The sequence below is a fragment of the Gymnoscopelus braueri genome, assembly GCF_963280865.1.
Source record: "Gymnoscopelus braueri genome assembly, chromosome: 20".
Lineage (NCBI taxonomy): Eukaryota > Metazoa > Chordata > Actinopteri > Myctophiformes > Myctophidae > Gymnoscopelus > Gymnoscopelus braueri.
The window spans coordinates 34,324,448-34,343,427 of NC_137622.1; the positions used below are offsets into that span (position 1 = coordinate 34,324,448).

The following is an 18,980-nucleotide window of genomic DNA, read 5'->3' on the forward strand; positions in this document are numbered from 1 at the left end:
GCGATGCGACGCGTTGTGAGCTTGTAGATCGGCTATTTTCAAATAAAATCTTGTGTGGAAATTATAATAAGCAGATCTGGCAACCCTGATCACAGAGATAAAGAATCTGCAAATTGGCATCGTTAGGCAATGGTTTCTGTTGATGTGACATCAGAGAGAGAGAGAGAGAGAGAGAGAGAGAGAGAGAGAGAGAGAGAGAGAGAAAGTGTGAGAGAAGGGGTGAGGGAGAGTAGGTGGGAAGGAGAGAGGAAGAATGAGAGTGGGAGGGAGGGAGGTTGGGAGAGAAAGAGCCTATGTCACCCGCGCAATAACCCGGACCAAGGCTGGGTACCAAAACCATAACGATACAACGATTTGCGATGTGGTGTCAGCGCAAAGTACATCTAGATAAGCAATGGGTGAAAACACAAGAGTTCCACGGGTCGGCAGGAGACGGGACGGAAAAGAGAATACAATATATTGTAATTGCAATTCTGTGTTAGTTAAAACTAGCCAGCCAAAGGCAAAACAAAAAGTGTGTGCCTGAGATGGTATTTACATGTGGAGACAGCTCTCTATGAGCGTTGCAGGGTACCTATAAAGGCACATAAGAATTAGCAGGGTGCAGGCTTGGGAGGCACTAAGACCCAGGTATCAATGTAAGCTAATATTTGGAGGACCAAATTAAAGTGCACTGTGATAGCTAAAATGGTTCTCATTTTAGACGAGAAGATTAAAATCAGTGGGACATCGCAGCTAGGGCAATATGAAGTAAGAATGAGAGGGAAAACTCTCTCTCCAACCCTCTCATCCCCATAGTTCCACTAATGTACAATAAACCAATTACATGTCATTAATATTTAAGGGCCTAATTTCCATGCATATGCGATATATTAAAAAGGCACAGGGATGAGCAAGAACAACGGGCTGACCCTGAGACATGCACAGTGGGCTGGCCACCCCAAACAGGGAAGACACGAACATCAGGGTGCTTAGTGTTTTATTGAGACAAATGTCCCCTGCCTGCGCAGGCAATTAGAAAAAATGGCTCCCCTTCTGAAACGAGGAAAACGGCTCCATCTGAGAGCTCTCTCTTTTGTTGTCTGGGTATAAAAAAGGGGGATAATATCCTCTGGCTCGCAGGAAAATAATAATGGACATTTAATGCTTAATGCGCTAATTTACTACAAAAGAGCGAAGGTCTTCTTGGGTTAACAAAACAGCATCCCGAGGGGAGCAGCCCTCCTTTCACAGACAATAAGGTGGGTTTATGAAAAACTCCATGACGTGCCAAAAAACACATGCAATCATGTTTCAATGAGAGCACGGCTGTTATGAGTGTGTGTGTGTGTGTGTGTGTGTGTGTGTGTGTGTGTGTGTGTGTGTGTGTGTGTGTGTGTGTGTGTGTGTGTGTGTGTGTGTGTGTGTGCTTGTATGAGGTTGGCCAGTCTGAGCTCCAGATGGTCAGGGAGAGGTCCAAGGAGAGGAGATAAGGAGTGAGGGAGTGAGGGGACGCAATGACAGGGTGAGGAAAAGGGAAAGGAAGCTAAACGCCATCAGTAATGAACAGACAGATGTCCTCCTGGGGAGGAAGCAGGGTACAAGCCATGTAGCCGGAGCCACCGAACGTCTTAACACAGCATATATCAAAGGCTCATCACCCGCAGAGCACACATAGCCGCTATTAACCCATTAAGACCTGGAACGCATCTGTGTCATTTTTGGATTTCTTTGGCTTTTCAAAAATAGCAGATATACAAGCTCATAGCGCGGCACCGAGTGCCGCGCTATGAGCTTGTAGATCTGCTATTTTTGAAAAATCTGCGCAAATCTTTGAATATAAATATATTTTTTAAAGCGATTTTTATTTTTACTCAAATATTTGCTTCTGGGGGGGTCCCTGGAACAACCTATTTTGAGATGGTGGTCCAAATATATAGTTTTGGAGTCCTTGACATGAAAAAGTTTGAAAACCACTGATATTATAGCAACATACGTTCTTTCTTAGGATTTGTGTTAGGATTTAGAAGACATTTGTAGAATCCCCAGAAGAAAAGATTTGAGTTTGAAAAAAAAATGCTTTACAGATCTATATATATTCAAAGATTTTCGAGGGAAAAAAAATTATAAAAAAAAATTATAAAAAAAAATTATAAAAAAAAAGATCTACGGTGCAGCGCTACAAGCTTGTAGATCTGCTATTTTTGGATAGCCTAGGAAATCTTAAAATGACACACAGATGCGTTCCCGGTCTCAATGGGTTAATACAAGACAGACTGATGGATCAATCCCACATTGAGTGCCAGTGTATTGAGCTGAGCTTAAAGTCATTAGCCAAAAAGCCTTTATTACATTGTGAGCGGAGGCGAAGCGAGGCTCTGTGACGGCAGTCTTGGGATGCGTGTCTCTTCCAGAGCAACAAGGCCTTTCAAAAGATTTCTATTAACGAGACATATTGTTAGTGAATTAATACATCACATATCCGGATTAAAAACGCTTGGAGCGGGCTGTCGTTACCGGATGTCCCCCCACACCACCCCACCCCGGAGCCTGCATGCACACACGCACAGTGGTGGAAAAAAGTACTTAAATGTGTTACTTAAGTAAAAGTATCAATGTAGAAGTACTCTGTTACAAGTAAAAGTCCGGAATTCAAAATTTACTTGAGTGAAAGTACAAAAGTACTGGTATCAACATGTACTTAAAGTAACAAAAGTAAAAGTACTAAAACTAAAATGTTTGAAATTAGCAGATCTACAAGCTCACAAAGCGTCGCGCTGCAACGCGTTGTGAGCTTGTAGATCGGCTATTTTCAAATAGCCTGGGTATAAAATAGGGCTAAAGTGGTTAATGTATGTTTTATAATGTAATAAAGTAACTACTAACTAAAGTTCTCAAATAATTGTAGTGGAGTAAAAATACAACATTTGACTCTGAGATGTAGTGGAGTAGAAGTAAAAGTATAGACAATTGGAAATACTCGTCTCAGGTAAAGTAAAAGCACCTCAAAATTGTACTTAAGTACAGTACTTGAGTAAATGCACTTAGTTACTTTACACCACCGCACACGCATGGCGCACCTAACAGCCTTCGAAACGTTAGCGCCGTGCGTAGCGCTCACACAGCGGCAGAGGTCGCAGCGTTCATGTGTTTTATGTTGCGCGAGGTCGGCTCTGACCAGGCGAGGGAATATTTGATCAGGCAGTCCGGGGTCAGCCCCGGCCTTTCCAGTTATTAAGGGACTTATTGGGGAGGTGTGTCTGTGTGCGTGTTATGTGGGGGCGTCCTGCCCGGATAACCCCCCCCCTGCTGCTTCCATCATTACTGCCACCGCGGCAGGGTCATTACCGGACCCACTGCTGAAGCTTTGTAGCAGGGATTGAGGCACTGCTGGTGTGCTGCACACATGCGGTGGAAGAAGTACTCAGATGTGTTACTTCAAGTAAAAGTACCAAAGTATTGGCATCAAAATGTACTTAACCCTAGAATACTAACGTTGAATATTATCATATAACGTTGGGTATATTTTACCCATTATAATATATTCCATAAAAAAATTATTCCCATCAAAATGTCCAGTGAAGGCAAAGTCTCCTATACGTGACTGATAACTGTGGGAGAGCCCACACGATTTGTTTTACTCTCTATCACTAAAAAAAAATCACCCAATCACCCAAAAATCATCCAAAAACCAGGGATGGGAGCAGGGAAACAAGCCTACTTTCGATGATGTCACTGAGCAGCCCGAAGGCACCCAAGGACCCACCCCCAACTCAGACATCAGCAACATAATGAAAATCACACAACCATAATTGTGTGGGTGAAAACCACAGTACCATAGGTATAAGTACAGATACACAATTTGTTTTAAAGATATTTCAAAATGGCAGATCTACAAGCTTGCAACGTGTCGCATCGCAGTGTGTTGTGAGCTTGTACATCGGCTATGAACAGAACCATCGTCTTCACCCAGATTTGGGGAAAAAAATAAAATTCGAACAAAAGTCAACCTCCTCATTAGCACTCCACACAGAAAGTACTTCTACCCGCCACGACAAGCGAGAGAGAGAGAGAGAGCTTATATTCACAGCTAAGTTTAACTTAGCCTCTCGGGTTGTTAATTAAAAGAACAATAGCAACTATCACACATTGACCTGCAGGGACTTATTTAAAATATGCCAAACACTGGTAGAGTCGTGGAAAAACTATTGTACTGCTGTTTGGGGTGAGTCTCGAAAACAAAGTAAAAAAAAATCTGTGATATTTACAACAGGGACTTAAAAGCAACTTGCCAGAGCCGAGCAGTTCTGACTAATAATAAGCCAATACAGTAGCTCACCCCATCTCTCTCTCTCTCTTTCTGCCGTGCGCACGCGTACACACGCACGCACACACACACACACACACACACACACACACACACACACACACACACACACACACACACACACACACACACACACACCCCCCCCCCCCCCCCCCACCCACCAGTGGTGGAAAAAGTACTCAGATATTTAAGTAAAAGTATCAATACTACAATTTAGAAATACTCTGTTACAAGTAAAAGTACATAATTCTAAATTTACTTTAGTAAAAGTACAAAAGTATTGGTATGTACTTAAGTACTTAAAGTACCAAAAGTAAAAATACTCATTATGCAGAATGTCCCATTTCAGGTTTTCAAATGTATACAAATCTTTTGAAAATAGCAGATCTACAAGCTCACAATGCATCGCATCGCGACGCTTTGTGAGCTTGTAGATCTGCTATTTTCAAAAAGTCTAAATATATACAGTAGGGCTGAAGTGGTTAATGCATGTTTTGTAATAATAATCAACATCTACAAAGTAACTAGTAACTAAAGCTTTCAAATAAATGTAGTGGAGTAAAAGTACAATATTTGAGATCTGAGATGTAGTGGAGTAGAAGTAAAAGTACTGGAAATTGGAAATACTCAAGTAAAGTATAAATACCTCAAAATTGTACTTAAGTACAGTACTTGTAAATGTACTTAGTTACTTTCCACCACTGACACACACACGCACACGCACACACACACACACACACACACACACACACACACACACACACACACACACACAGTCACTCTCCACCGCTGGGCTGAAGCCGTTCAGTTCCAACCTGGGTGTCATTAGCACAGAGGTATGCTGGGAGGGAGGGGTTGGGCCCAGTGTGACCCTGCTCAGAGGAGCAGACTTCAGCCCCTGGTCGGGGCGTCTGACAGGCCAATCATTTACATACATCTTCCTTTTAGTGCTCTGTCTCTCGCTGCAGAGACGGTCCCCCTGCCAGAGAGAACAGGGGGCTGGGCTGACAGCTATACTCTCTCTCAGCTATACTCTCAAGTGTGCATGCCTCTAGGACAGCTGGTTCTCAAACGTTTTCATGTCAAGGACCCCGCAAATTGACACGTATCGACCCCCCCCCCCCCCCCAATCTGGAAATGTTTTTCAAAATTCAAAATTATTCAAAATGTTCCACTACTTCCAAGATAATAAAAAAAAGATAATGATAGCAGCATGATGGCGTCACGGAACTAGCCTATCTACACCAGATCACAACGAGTCGCAAGGTGACGTCAGTGTGAGCTTGCAGATCTGCTATTTTCACTGTTTGGGGGGGGGGGGGGGGGGGGGGAGAACGGTGAACATTTTCACCAATAATGTCCAGGTTGAAAGTGGTTAAAGCAGCACTATGTAACTTTTTTTTAAAGGAATAAAATTTAATGTTGTCCAATATGTAAGGTAGTGTATGTTAATACAATATAACTACAAATGGGGTGGTTGTATTTTGTCTCCCTGCTCTTCTATTGAGACATAATAGATCGTGTCAAAGGTCATGTCTCGCCTAGACGCAGGATCTGACACGAATGTTGACCTGATGGTCAAGGTTCAATTTATCCCGTGAGCAAGCAGGTCGTCTCTATTAGCTCAATGGCAAAAATGTCAGCACTTGCGCAGGAAACCGGGTTCAAATGCGGGGTAGAAGAGGAAAGTTACATAGTGCAGCTATAATGCATGCTAAAGGTCAGTGTGTTCATTACACGGATTGCAAGTGCAGGGTTAAAGTTATATGTCTGTCTCCAAGTTACTTCCACTCACTGACTGACTTTGTTTGCTTGTTGTTTTTTGTTGAAAAGCTATAGTAAACAGCTCCCGAGGAGCCGGACCGTGTCATCATTACGAGACGGCATATGCCCTTTGTCCGTACGCATGGGTGATGGAGGAGACATTTTAAGAGTAGAGGGGTGTGAAGTATGCCAACATCAATCTCGTCTCAAATTGAACCACTGGGCTACAGCTGAATGAATTGCCTTTAAAATGCAGCAGGCCATGGCTACACGCACACGCACACACACACACACACACACACACACACACACACACACGATCCAGAAGTGAATCTGATTTGATCCCCAGTGTGGTACACAAGCACGACCCGCTGATTGATAAAGCCAAGTGATGGGAGGAGAGGGGAAAGCAAAAAAAAAAAGCAACAACAAAAGAAAAGAGAGACGGATAAAGCCAAGTCGAAGGAAAATAACGATAATAATAAAAAGGAGTGATGCAGCCGAGCGAAAGCACAGGAAAGAGTAGAGGGAAAGAGAATAGGGAAAGCGTCGAGATGGGTGGAGTGTGTGGGTGGGGGCGGGGGGTGAAGGAACAACACAATGAAGCGTCCGAGTTGCTCTGCAGGGGCCATTTAAATAAGGCAGAGCAAATAGAAAGTGCACACGGGGGGAGACTTGAATTTTCGCCCAGCAGAGCGCCGAGCCAAGGTCTGACACAGACAGAGGGGTTACTGGGGAGCACGCTTCTGGAGGAGGAACTATCGACTCAAGCCCGATTTATATATTTATTTTTTTTGGGGGGGGTGCATAAATTAGGCTTCTGGCGGCCCCACTCTCGTGTTTGCGTGGGAGGGATGAGCAATAGAGAGTGGACGCAGGCAGGGATTGCGGTGAGCCTAGGTGACCTGCGGGTCCAGCTGATGCAGATCACTTTAGGGTCAGACGAGAGCTGGCCTTCCCCTCTCCCCCTCCCCGTCCTGAAGACCTGAGATGGTGGATCCATTCAAGTGCACAGGGTCTTACAGTCGGCTGGACATTGGTTTACCTTTACTACTGCCCTCTGTATCTGTACGTCCAAAAACGTTACTTTTCAGGAAAAGCCATTTATTTTACCCGTGTTCCAAATGGGTTCCAGTGTAGTTATTATTTAGTCACAAGCTGTGTGTGTTATTGATTAAATTATTTATTAACAACTTTAAACCTGGTGTCCCTATTTTGGGCATGTCATTGTATAGTAAAAATGTACAAAATGCTACAAATAGTTAACATTGCAGATCTACAAGCTCACAACGCATTGATGTGACATATTGTGACTGAATTTTTACACAACGCTGTAATGTAGACGAATAGGGCATTAATTCATGAAAATAGAAAAGGTGAAACATACATACAAGGTTTCTGCCCGACAGCGACACTATAGCACCACATATAGCTGCTAATTAAAGTCACATCTTTAGATGGCCGATACTGTTCATTTAAATAATAATAATAATATGTTTCTACTGCAACTGGAAGTATGAAACACAGGGATGGTTGTTGTTCCAGAGAAGGGTTAGACACCTACAGTACCTTAAGAAGTACAATATATTGAGTTATTGACCATCTTAAAAAACGTCCTACTAGCCTGAGAGTCATGTAATAATAAAGTGACAGATGTCACTGCTGTCATTGTCACCAGAACCATCAGAAGAACAGCAAGGAAGAAAGAAAAATGGAGGGCAGCATATCACATCCACACATACATAGAGACAGTCCCAGTCTGTGTAAAAGGCCAGTAGCTGATAGAATAAAAGGGCCACTATAGTAGGTTTGTTTCTTTATAAAAGACACACTTGGTTTTAGCCGTATTCAAGGACAAACAACAGCATATATAAAATGACAGATGAGATTTACAACTGTAATGCATTCAGTAGGCTACCAAAACAGAACGTTCAAACCTCTCAATCGCAACATGGGCCTTACGCCTTCTCGTGTCAGATACAATTTCTAATTTAGGCGTTCGCCAGATGCTCTTATCCAGAGTGACTTAACCCAGTGCAAGATCACAGTCAGTGGCGTGAACCCTAGTCAACCAACAACAGGGCATGCCAGCGAGCCAAGTGATTGGCAGCCTGGCAGGCGAGTAAATAAGAGTGCCAAGAAAACAAATCTAGTAAATAAGAGTGCCAGGAAATCAAATGTACAACCCATCCAAATAACGACAAACTGGATAACGTTCTGCTTTTGTTGGCATAACTTGATTAGACAAGGACTTGCATTAACGGACGTGCCGCAATGGTCAGTGGATGTCGTTAGCTCTGTGTTCACCGACAGTACTGCCACAATAGGCTCTATATGCACAGCAGCCATTTTGGAGAGAAATCGGGCCTCTTCCTTACTTCCTGCACAGGTGTAATCAATGATTCTAATGAAGGCTCTGTTCCATTTAGTGTAGCACAGTGGTTCTAAAACGTTTTAATTTTCAAGGACCACCATAACTACACATGGAGCTAAATGGACCCTTACGGGTCCATTTGGTTCCATTTGTACACTCTCAGAGGTACACACCCGTATGGGAGCCATTTGGAACCCCCTCAAGGAACTATGAGGGTCCCTGGACCACACTTTGAAACCAGCAGAGTGTTTCCAGTGAGCCAACATGCACAATATCAGCACCCTGACTCTGTTTGACCAGAATGGAACACAACCTTAATCAGCATCACCTGTGAAGGAAGTAAGACGTGGCCCAATTTCTTTCCATTATGGCTGCTGCTGTGGATAGAGCCTATTACCTCCAAGCCAAAAAGAAACAAAGTTCCACCGGTTCTTTTTTTTCTACATGTACACTCAGGCCAAAAGAACCGTCCAAGAGAATATCACATGAATAACCAAATGTAGATTATATGAATAACATAAATTATCTTAAGAGAGAGATGGGAAGTGTGGGGTTGAAAATCCCTGTTGATTATCATTTCCTATTCTTGGTGAAAACTCATTAAACGGCGGGACTCATAAAATCAGCAGGGGAGATGACAGCCTCGTAGTCTCAGTTTGTTTCCAAGGCCTCCGAGTGCAATAAGCATGTAAAGTGTGGGGGCTGACGTACGGGCTCCATGAAAACATTATTCTCTTTCTTTCTTTCTTGTATTTTTTTTTTCTTTCTTTTTTTTACTCGATTGTAACGAGTAAGATTCCCAGGGAACGCAGAGTGTTAACAAAAGCTTCTTCTTTGCACCGGAGGAGGAGGGCATGCTCTTCAGGGAGGACACTTACACCTGCTTGCCTCATCTTTCACCAGCGTTTCACCACTGACTGGCTGGTCCCCCAAAAGTGTGCTTAATAAATATCAGGGGAGGGGGGGAGGGCCACTGGACAAAAATGAGCCTCAAACATCCCTTCAAAGCACGGGGGCCAAAACACCATGCCAAAAAAAGAAAATAAATAAATAAACGTGCCAATGTTGAAGACAAATGAAAGAGCTTTCTAACTGTGACTCTTATGTCAGATCAGCACAAAGGATTTATGGCCTAGTGTCTACATAGACCACATGCTGTACTACTGCACGAGACCAGATTCAGCCAGCTCTGCTCGCCCTCTCTCTCTCTCTCTCTCTCGCTGCACTAGAAGGCGAGAGACAGCGATACCATCCAGTCCACTTGGTTTCTGATGAATATCGTCGCTGTCGGGCAGAAACATCTTATATCCATATTCTAAGCGTTTTTTCCCGTAAATTAACGCCCTACTTGATCATCACAGCGTCACACAAAAGCATCAAAAGTAGCAGATCCACAAAGAAAATGAAAAAAATACAAGATATGCTACTTTTGCCATCTTTGAATTTGAATCCTGAAAAGAAACTGTTTTGGACATAATACGGTTTCCACCCTCATGCATCGAAGGAGGCATGAGCTCGGCTCTCCCTAGGGTTGGCAGAGGGAGTGTAGCGCCCAGGATTACTTAGATAATTGGCACTGGGTGAAAAAATGGGTTACAAAAATCGTGGGATAAAACATTATTTAAAAAAAGAGAGAGACCATATGCACAATGTCAATAGATAGCTGTCCAACACTATGGGTCAAATATTTTAACAATTTTAGAAAATAATGAAAATAGCAGATCTACAAGCTCACGACGTGTTGATTTGTGACGTGTTGTGAGCTTGTAGATCTGCAATTTATTTTGCTACTTGTCATACAACAAACTATATACAGTACAGGCGTAAGTGGTTAACATCAAGGTACATTACATCCGGATGATGTGTGTTTAAACGCCTCTTACAGGAAGAATTGTGTGAAATAAATGGTGGGGGGTGGGGTGGTGGGGGGGGCTGTCTTTTCTTTCTGCAAATGCCATCTACATCAAAGGCCTTCCCCATCGACTTTTAACACCACCAGGCAGCGAGAGAAAAGGCGGGGGGGGAAAGAGAGTTTTAGATATCAAACATTAAACAGCATTTTTCATTCATGAGCAAATCATGTCCTGTTTCTACAATAGATGGGGGGAAAGCGCTGATTCAGTGAAGAGAGGCTGCGGGGGTAATTGATAGGAATCCAGCCAATGTAATTCCCAGGGGGAAACGCTGGATCATGAATTCCTACCCCCCGCCCCCGCCCCCCCCCCCGCTAGCCAGCCAGCGGGGGAAGTGGACTATCTATAAGAACTCTTTCTTTCGTTTAATGGGTGAGAATATGAATTTAAAAAAATACATCTAAGAGGATATGCAGATATGAGTTGAACCTCTCTCTCTCTCTCTGTTTCTCTCTCTTTATACAGTATACAGTAAATTAATTCTCTAATTCAGTGGTTTTCAACCTTTTTCGCGTCAAGGACCCCCCAAATTGACACATATTAGCCCACGGACCCCCATTTGAAAAGATATGCCAAGGGACTCAACCATTTAGATTTCTTGGGGGTCCCAATCTACCCTGTATCATCATCACTAGCGTTCATTTAACTCTGAGAGTGTACAAATGGAACCAAATGGACCCGTTAGGGTCTTGTGGATCAGCTAATTTTGAATTTGAATCCTGAAAAAGTAACAGTTTTGGACATATGAAGTTTCCACCCGACAGAGACAATATACTGTATATATATACTGATTATACAGTATATATAATGTCTATTTATATAACGGTGTGTGTACACACGTACGCACACAGAGTGTAGTGTAGTGCGTCTACAAACAGATACTGTTAATTACTGTTTGCAGTGAACACATAATGAACAGCATCAGCCATCTGAAGCTGTGGTTTTAATTAGCAGCTATATGTGACAGGGGAAAAAAACATTATCTTGTCATTTCATTCTACTGTGGCCACTATCTTTCTCCATATCACAAGCATTCCACGTAACACATAAGGCAGAGGTTTAAATATAGTTATCGTTATCATTATTGTTAGTCATAGTATTACTAGTATAAGATACTCAGTTATAGTGGTTGGTTGGCTAAATATATATGAATCTAGATATACATTTCATATTTAATCAACTCTTTAAAGAGGTGGTGCCATGATTTTGCACTTTTTCATGTGTCTATGCGGTTGATAGAACTTCATTAAGCCCCCTGGTGGTGTTTTTATGGTGTTATGTCTTCTCTGACTATTTTGAGTTTCTTCCTGGAGGCTGAAACCTTGAGGGTCAAACGTGCCAATAGAAAAACAGCGCTTTAATGACACAGTAGAAATATATCCTCGCCCCCCTCATTATCATAACACAACAGGTGTGGGCATGAGGAGGAGGAGGGACTAGGACAGGTGGGTGGTCTTGTAGGAGGAGGCGGAGGGACTGGTTCAGGTGGGAGGTGCTAAGGTGAGAGCCAGGTATACTTAATGAACTGGAGGCGTGTCCACATAAAAACATAATTTTAACACTTTCTGTACATTTTTTTGAAAAAAATATTCCTCCTAGTATAACCATAATATCTGATGATTATGTTTTAGGGGGGGAAAAAAAAATCACTGAACATCACGGCACCGCGTCTTTAACACATTGGCTGCCAAAAACGCAGATCTGCGTTCTATTTTTAATAAATACGTGGGCTGCCAAGAACGCAGATCTGCGTTCTATTTAAAAAAAAAAAAAGAAAACTTTTTTTTTTCTTTAAATTTGACCCAAAGACCAAGGAGATATGATTGTTCGAATATTTAGACTCCTATCCACTTCCTTGTTAACTTAAAAATTCTGTATCTCGGCTCCTGAGTACTTTTTTTTTTCAATGAAAAATCTCTGGCAGGCTACAGCTAAAAATCTGAAATAATTCTGGCAGTCAATGTGTTAAGCACTAAAGCCTTAGTTTCATACTATGGCGTCAACGGCAACAATATCCTTCAAGCTCACAATATGCCGTGCTACAACATTTTGAACGTTTCCGCCTGTAACAACAACACACCCAAAAATGGGACGGCAGGGTTTAAAGGTGGTTTGATTAATACGTTTTTTTCTTCCCTGAGACATGAGCCGCGCGGTACCTCCAGAGGTGTCACGGTGGTGGAGTTATTAAAAGAAAAGCGTGTCTACCAGTCTGTCCCCCTGCAGTGGAGAGGAGAGGAGAAAAAGTGTGACATGACTCCCAGGCCTATCCCGATCGCTTCATTAAGCCCATACAACATCCTTTCTCACATCCTCTCCATCTGTATTACGCCGACAAATCACCTCAAGGCTGCCGAGGCAAAATTGCTGTTTATTTCACGGCGTAGAGAGAGAGAATAGATGAGTCTTGTTGTGCGGTCCTCGGGGCTGCGGGGAAGAAGAAGACAGCGTGGCGAGAGAGAGAGAGAGAGAAGGAGAGAGAGGCTGCTCGTGGGCTGACTGGTGTCCAAACAGACGGTGGGGATATGGGAAGAGTCAGGGGCTCCTGGGTAGCTGTAACCACACACACTCTTGACTTGAGCTTGAGATTTTGACTGTGCTGTAGTTTGTGTGGCTTGACAGGACTCTGACTTCCCCCCCCCTCACACCCCACCCCCGGCCTTCCCCGTCGCTGCTAGAATTAGAGGCTGACGCTGTCAGTGGATAGTGGAAAACACTCAAATTGTCGTGGGAGGAATACATCAACACCACCCCAACACCACCACCACCCGCCCCGCCGTGTTGCGTGCGCAACAACCTCTTCCGGCCCCAAAAAGCAAACTCACACCAGAATGCTTGTGTAATTCATCAGCAAGTTTAGGTAGCCCTGGTTGTTGTTGTGTCTGAGAAACAAACTGGCCGGGACTGAGAGAACTCCCAGAGCTTCCTTGGAAGAGAACCCTCTCAACCCCCACCCCCCTGCCACCCCACCCCGGAGCCCCCAACGGAGCACTGGCCTACTGGACTGGAAAAGGCAGCAAAGCAAACCAGGACTGTCCTCAGCAGACACCTACCCCACACACACACCCCCACACACACACACACACCCCCCCACACACACACACACCCCCACACACACACACACACACCCCCACACACACACACACACACACACACACACACACACACACACACACACACACACCCCCACACACACACACACACACCCCCACACACACACACACACACACACACGCACACGCACACGCACACGCACACGCACACGCACACGCACACCTCAATGTGCACACAGAACAAACACAAATGTCGAGCCATGTTGTATTTCCCAGCATCCTCAACACATAAATACCGAACAACAATAACAACAGCGATGGCGTCTCTCTCTAATTGGCAGAAACAAGACCAGCACGCTCAAAGGCGGGGCTAAAAAGTGCACCTTTTAAAGACGATTAACATTTCACTGAGACAAACGGTTTCTTAAAGTGTCAGGAGATGAAAGTGGCCTAGCTGGCACCCAGAGCTTTGGGTGGCTAAATGAAGCGTCTGTGTGTGTGTGTGTGTGTGTGTGTGTGTGTGTGTGTGTGTGTGTGTGTGTGTGCATGTGTGTGTGTGTGTGTGTATTAATTAAGGAAGAAGAGGGGAGCCCCCCTTACCTTTGCTCCGCGAGGAGAAGCTCAGGGAGAGCTGGGCAAAAAGGTCGGGATTCTCAAACTTCTCCTCCTTGACTTTGATCCAGAAGCAATTCTCTGCCATTTCCTGAGGCACTATCTGCAATGACACGAGGATTCCATTATCACCACAATCAGAGGCCGCCATTCCACTGCTCTGCCACTCAAACAGTCCCTCTCACTGGAGATAGGGGTCTGTGTGTGTGCGTGTGTGTGTGTGTGCGCGCATGTGTGTGTGCGAGTGCGTGTGTGTGTGTGAGAGAGAGAGATAGAGAGAGAGATTTATTAAGAGACATTTATATAGAGACACTTATTAGGTGAGTGTTCAAGGTTGGCAGCAAGGTATCAGTATGTAGTAGCCTGCCACAAACCGAGGGACAGTGGGTGACTATAGTCTATATACATCATTTTGTTCATTAAGATGTCTGTCTGTTTATTGTTATCATGTATGTACCGTTTGTTATGGCATCATGTATAATGTTTTTCTATCTATACAGTATGCACGCTGAACGCTGGTAGAGAGAGATAGAGAGAGAGACAGAGAGAGAGAGAGAGAGAGAGAAAGAGAGAGAGAGAGAGAATAAAAGAAGTACATTGAGAAGATCAAATGGTCTTAGGATAAAAAACGTATTCTTTCATTGTGTCACCGTTGAAGCTCACACCATAGTGAGTTAAATAAAAGAGAGGAATAAGAGAGAGAGAGCGAGAGAGAGAGAGAGCGAGAGAGAAAGAGAGAGAGAGAGGCACATGCCTCTATTGTGTTTGTGCGGATAATTGGCCTTTAATGTGAGTGGCACCATCCTCGGCCCACTACAGGTTGGTGTTGAGTGGTGAGGTGAGTACACTCAGTGACACCGCTGTTGTTCTCCATGGAGAGCTAGCTTGTAGCACCTCTGTGATTAGCCCTCTCTAAACCTCCAGAGGCTACAGAGAGTGAGACACGCAGAGCGCTGCAGGGGGCAACACTTAAGAGCGAGAGACAAAATATGAAGCCCACTTAATGCTGACAGTTATTCTATAGAACGTATACGATCGCGAGGTGGGCGGGAACAGTTGTGTGTGCGACGTTGAAAGCTGTGCACGCGCAACAAAGTGCCCCAGCTAGCACCCTTCTCCACTCACCTACGTCCCACTCTAAACACTAGAATGTGGTCCACTCCTTGCCCACTAAAAAAAGTGCCATTCATAGTGGGTGGTGGTGGACAAGGTTATTGTAGTTTAGCATTTTATTCATTAGATAAAAGGTGCAACGACGTGGCTGGTATAGTTTTCACCTGGTCAGTCTGAGTGTGTGGTGGTTACAGTATCATCTGTGTTTATTTGTCACAACTATGCAAGATGCACACCTTTACATGTGTGTAGTTCAGATCACAATAATATGTTGTTGTTTTTTTAAGTGCAAGGTAGATGTAACACATTGAGTGCCAAAAACGGTCCGGACCTTTTTTGAGAAGCTATGCGTTATGTGCCATAAACGGTCCGGACCGTTTTTGGCCCATTTTTTAAAAATATATTTTTCCCACGTGGGGCGCTCTAACGAAACTTTGGGATCATCCAAGGAGTCTCTAAGAGGGAGAGGCCGGATGTGGATCCATGTAAAAAATGCTTCCGGTCGGCCGCTCCAATGTTAACTCCTTGACTAAAAGCTTAATATCTCCATTTCTTTTTAACGTGGTGGAATGAGCCGTTTTCGATCGGCGATCACTCTGCAATGGAGGATCGCGTTAGAAATATTATTGTTCCAGGCGTTAGTCGGGACCCTCCGCCGTCTCACACGCAGGCTTTGTTTACATGCACTTCCTCGTCGGGGCTTCTACAGCACGAAACATATCAGCGTAAGTGGATGGAAGATATGCTGGCACTAGATGTACTCTATTTTAATAAACCTCTGGCACACAATGTGTTAATATCCAACCAAAATACTAGGCTTATATATGACATGAAACTACTGCATATTTCATGTTTAAAAAACAACAAACAGCTAAAACAAAGTAAAACTAGAAAAAGTGCTCCTCGGAGCACAGGTCTCCGCCAGGTCAGGTACGTTATTCTGGCCTCCTGGTGGCGCTATCATAGGCCAATGTGAAAAGGGTGCGAACTGTGCCATTTATTCTTGCATTGACACTGCATTCATGATTTCAGGCATTTTGTTCCAAAAATGTGTTTTGCTAAATTAGACCTGCTGGTGGTGCTATAACAGGCCAATGTGAGAAGGGTGGCATTTCTTCCTCGGCCTAGTGGGAATGTGCGTGCGAAATTTCACGGAAATCGCAAGCTGTGTGTATACTTTGAGGCTTTTTGTTCAAAACGGACCAATCCTGCAAACTTTGGAAGCCAACCTTAGGCAATGAGGATGGAATATGGGAAATCGGACAGATCCGTGTTGATCACATGACTATAGCGATACTGTGTACCGATTTGCATGACGTTTGGATACAATTTGTAGGAGTAATATAAAAAAATGGGTTTTGCACAAATCGGCCTCCTGGTGGCGCTATAACAGGCCCATGTGAAAGATTTGGGGCAGAGGTTCTGAATTGGCATCCAGGGAGTGTGTGTGCACAGTTTCGGAGCGACCGGGCCAACGGTGCCGGAGATTAGCTGGTGACAGACGGACGGACACACGGACGGACGGACGGACGGACAGGGGGTAAAACATACTCTCTCGCCAGGCCTTCGGCCTGGCGGAGACAATTATAGAGAAAATGTCCTTATTGTTCGTCTTTGTCAATTTAAGGACATGTGTAATTTTAGCTCGTTTTAGTTTGTTAATTATTTTATTCATTAGCTATAACAACCTTGGTGGTGAACTACTCGAATCTGGCGCTGTAAAGCTATCAACTATGACAGTTATGGATTGTTCAGAAATGCTGCAAGTGAAATGGGGAAATGTATTACTACTATTAGAGTTGAGGACATGCGCTGCTGTCATATCTTTTTTTTCCAATACTGCACATATCAAGGGCCTTGACAGGCATGACAAGGACAGATTTATGACAGCCAAGACGAGAACATCAGAGGAAGTCTCGGCTTACATCTGACAAGTAGTAGAGGTATGTGTTCGTATTCCAATGTAGCTGAGCTGCATAAAAAATGACTAAACTTCACCCTCCCCGGGGAGCCTGCAGTGACTGTAGGCCAGTCCTTTCCCCCCCCCCCAACTTCAAATGAAACCCGAATCTGATCATTTTATATAATTGGTTCTCAAAGTGGGGTCCGGGGACCCAGAGAGGTCCTTAAGGGTGGTTTCCAGGCGGTCCCCAGCTAATGTGGCCAACATAGCATTACAATCATTTTTAACCACGTAATGCATTGATGTTGTTTTATTAAAAGCGCTTTACAAATAAAATTGACTACAATTCATGGAGCTAGCGTATAGATATTTCAGCAGAGCTCAGACGATAACACATTGGTTATGAGAACAGCTAAAAGGCTTCTCCTACCTTCCAAACAGTAGCAGCAAATGAGCGATGTGAGGGAAATATCAAACGGTGGTTCATTTTAATTGCCCTCTTTTCCCGGCGCCTATAAAATTAAGTTGTTTTTCTCTCTGCGAAAAACCCATAATCAACAGGGATGAAAACAGATACGGGGTGACAATAATCAAATTAAACGTAGTGCTTAGCGGAGGGGAATGTGTGAAAATGTTACCGTATAAACTAATAAAACTTATTTTTTTGCTTCTGTTTGGGAAAATAATGGGTCCACCTGAGGTAAAAAGGCAGCGGAGTCATGCTAGGTGTGGTAAACACACTGTTTGAACCCCTGCCACTTTGTGATACAACAGCACCGACCGGATTACTGACCCCCTGCCCACCGTTAGAGCCTATCCTGTCCTATCTCCGTCTGGTCTGAGATAGCACGGACATCTGGTGAGCCTCTGCATTATCTGATAACTCAGTGAACTGGTTTGAACTTCTAGCTAACGCGCCGCAGTGTGAAGGACTTTTTTGGAGCAGTACTTTGTTTGATAGTAATGGCATAGACTTTGTACCGCGGCTGGTCTTCCTTTTCCTGTGGTGGTTTAAGCTTACTGGGGCACGACTGCGGGGACCGAACAGCCCCCCCCCCGGCCGGGTGTCGAAAGACTCACCAATGCTCTGTGATTCTCGGTTTTACACCACTGATCTATGTCCAAGGCGCGTGGATCTCAAAAGAGTGTGCACTTCCGCCTCAAATAAGCATCCCATCGCAGATGTGCGCTGAGGCCATTCCGTGTGAGGTTTGCCCTCATTCTTTTTTAGGGGTGCAGGGGGTGAAGGAGTGTTGGAGCTGGTGGGGGCGATGGGGGGGGGCTACAGGGCCTGCTGCTTGCCTCAGACGCCAACTGAGCAATCATTTACTTTTTACAGTAAACGCGTTCCGTTCCCCCGTGTGGGTGTTCAAACCCAAGGAGAAATTACATTACACTACCTCAGGGCTACAATCTCCACTACCAGTTCTCTCACACACACACACACACACACACACACACACACACACACACACACACACACACACACACACACACACACACACACACACACACACACACACACACACACACACACACACACACACACACACACACACACACAAAGCTGCTGCTGTACGGCTGGGGGAGAATAAATAAATAAATAAATAAAAAGGAAATAAATAAATAAATGTTTCCTTACTTTATTGCTCTTGCCTGCTTTACTATCCAAAGCACTTTGCTCCACTCTTACCTACATGCTGTTCTTACGAGATGGAGAGGTCCCAAGTGGGTGATTTTAAAAAAGGTAAAAAGGTGCACATTCATTCTCTTGCGGGCTATAACCTCTTTCTGTCAACTCTCCATGTCTATCTTCTTTTCAACTCCCCTCCCTCCGTTTCCCTCCCCCTCTCATTGAGTTGTTATGCGTGCATCCTTTTCATCAACATTGAGATAAGAATTCTTCCTCTCCTCCTCCCTCGCTCGTCCTATCCGACGTGTA

At 44.2% G+C, this 18,980-nt stretch overlaps 1 protein-coding gene across 5 annotated transcripts in view; it reads right to left on the reverse strand.

Annotated features, from left to right (window-relative positions):
- The window catches only part of diaph2 (diaphanous-related formin 2), a 688,393-nt gene that overhangs the window by 424,987 nt on the left and 244,426 nt on the right, over window positions 1-18,980 (reverse strand). For all 5 annotated transcript variants that reach the window (XM_080415256.1, XM_080415259.1, XM_080415257.1 and 2 more), the window contains one exon: window positions 14,011-14,125. In XM_080415256.1, coding sequence (XP_080271382.1) covers window positions 14,011-14,125 — 115 coding nt within the window. The remainder of the gene's footprint in view (window positions 1-14,010; window positions 14,126-18,980) is intronic.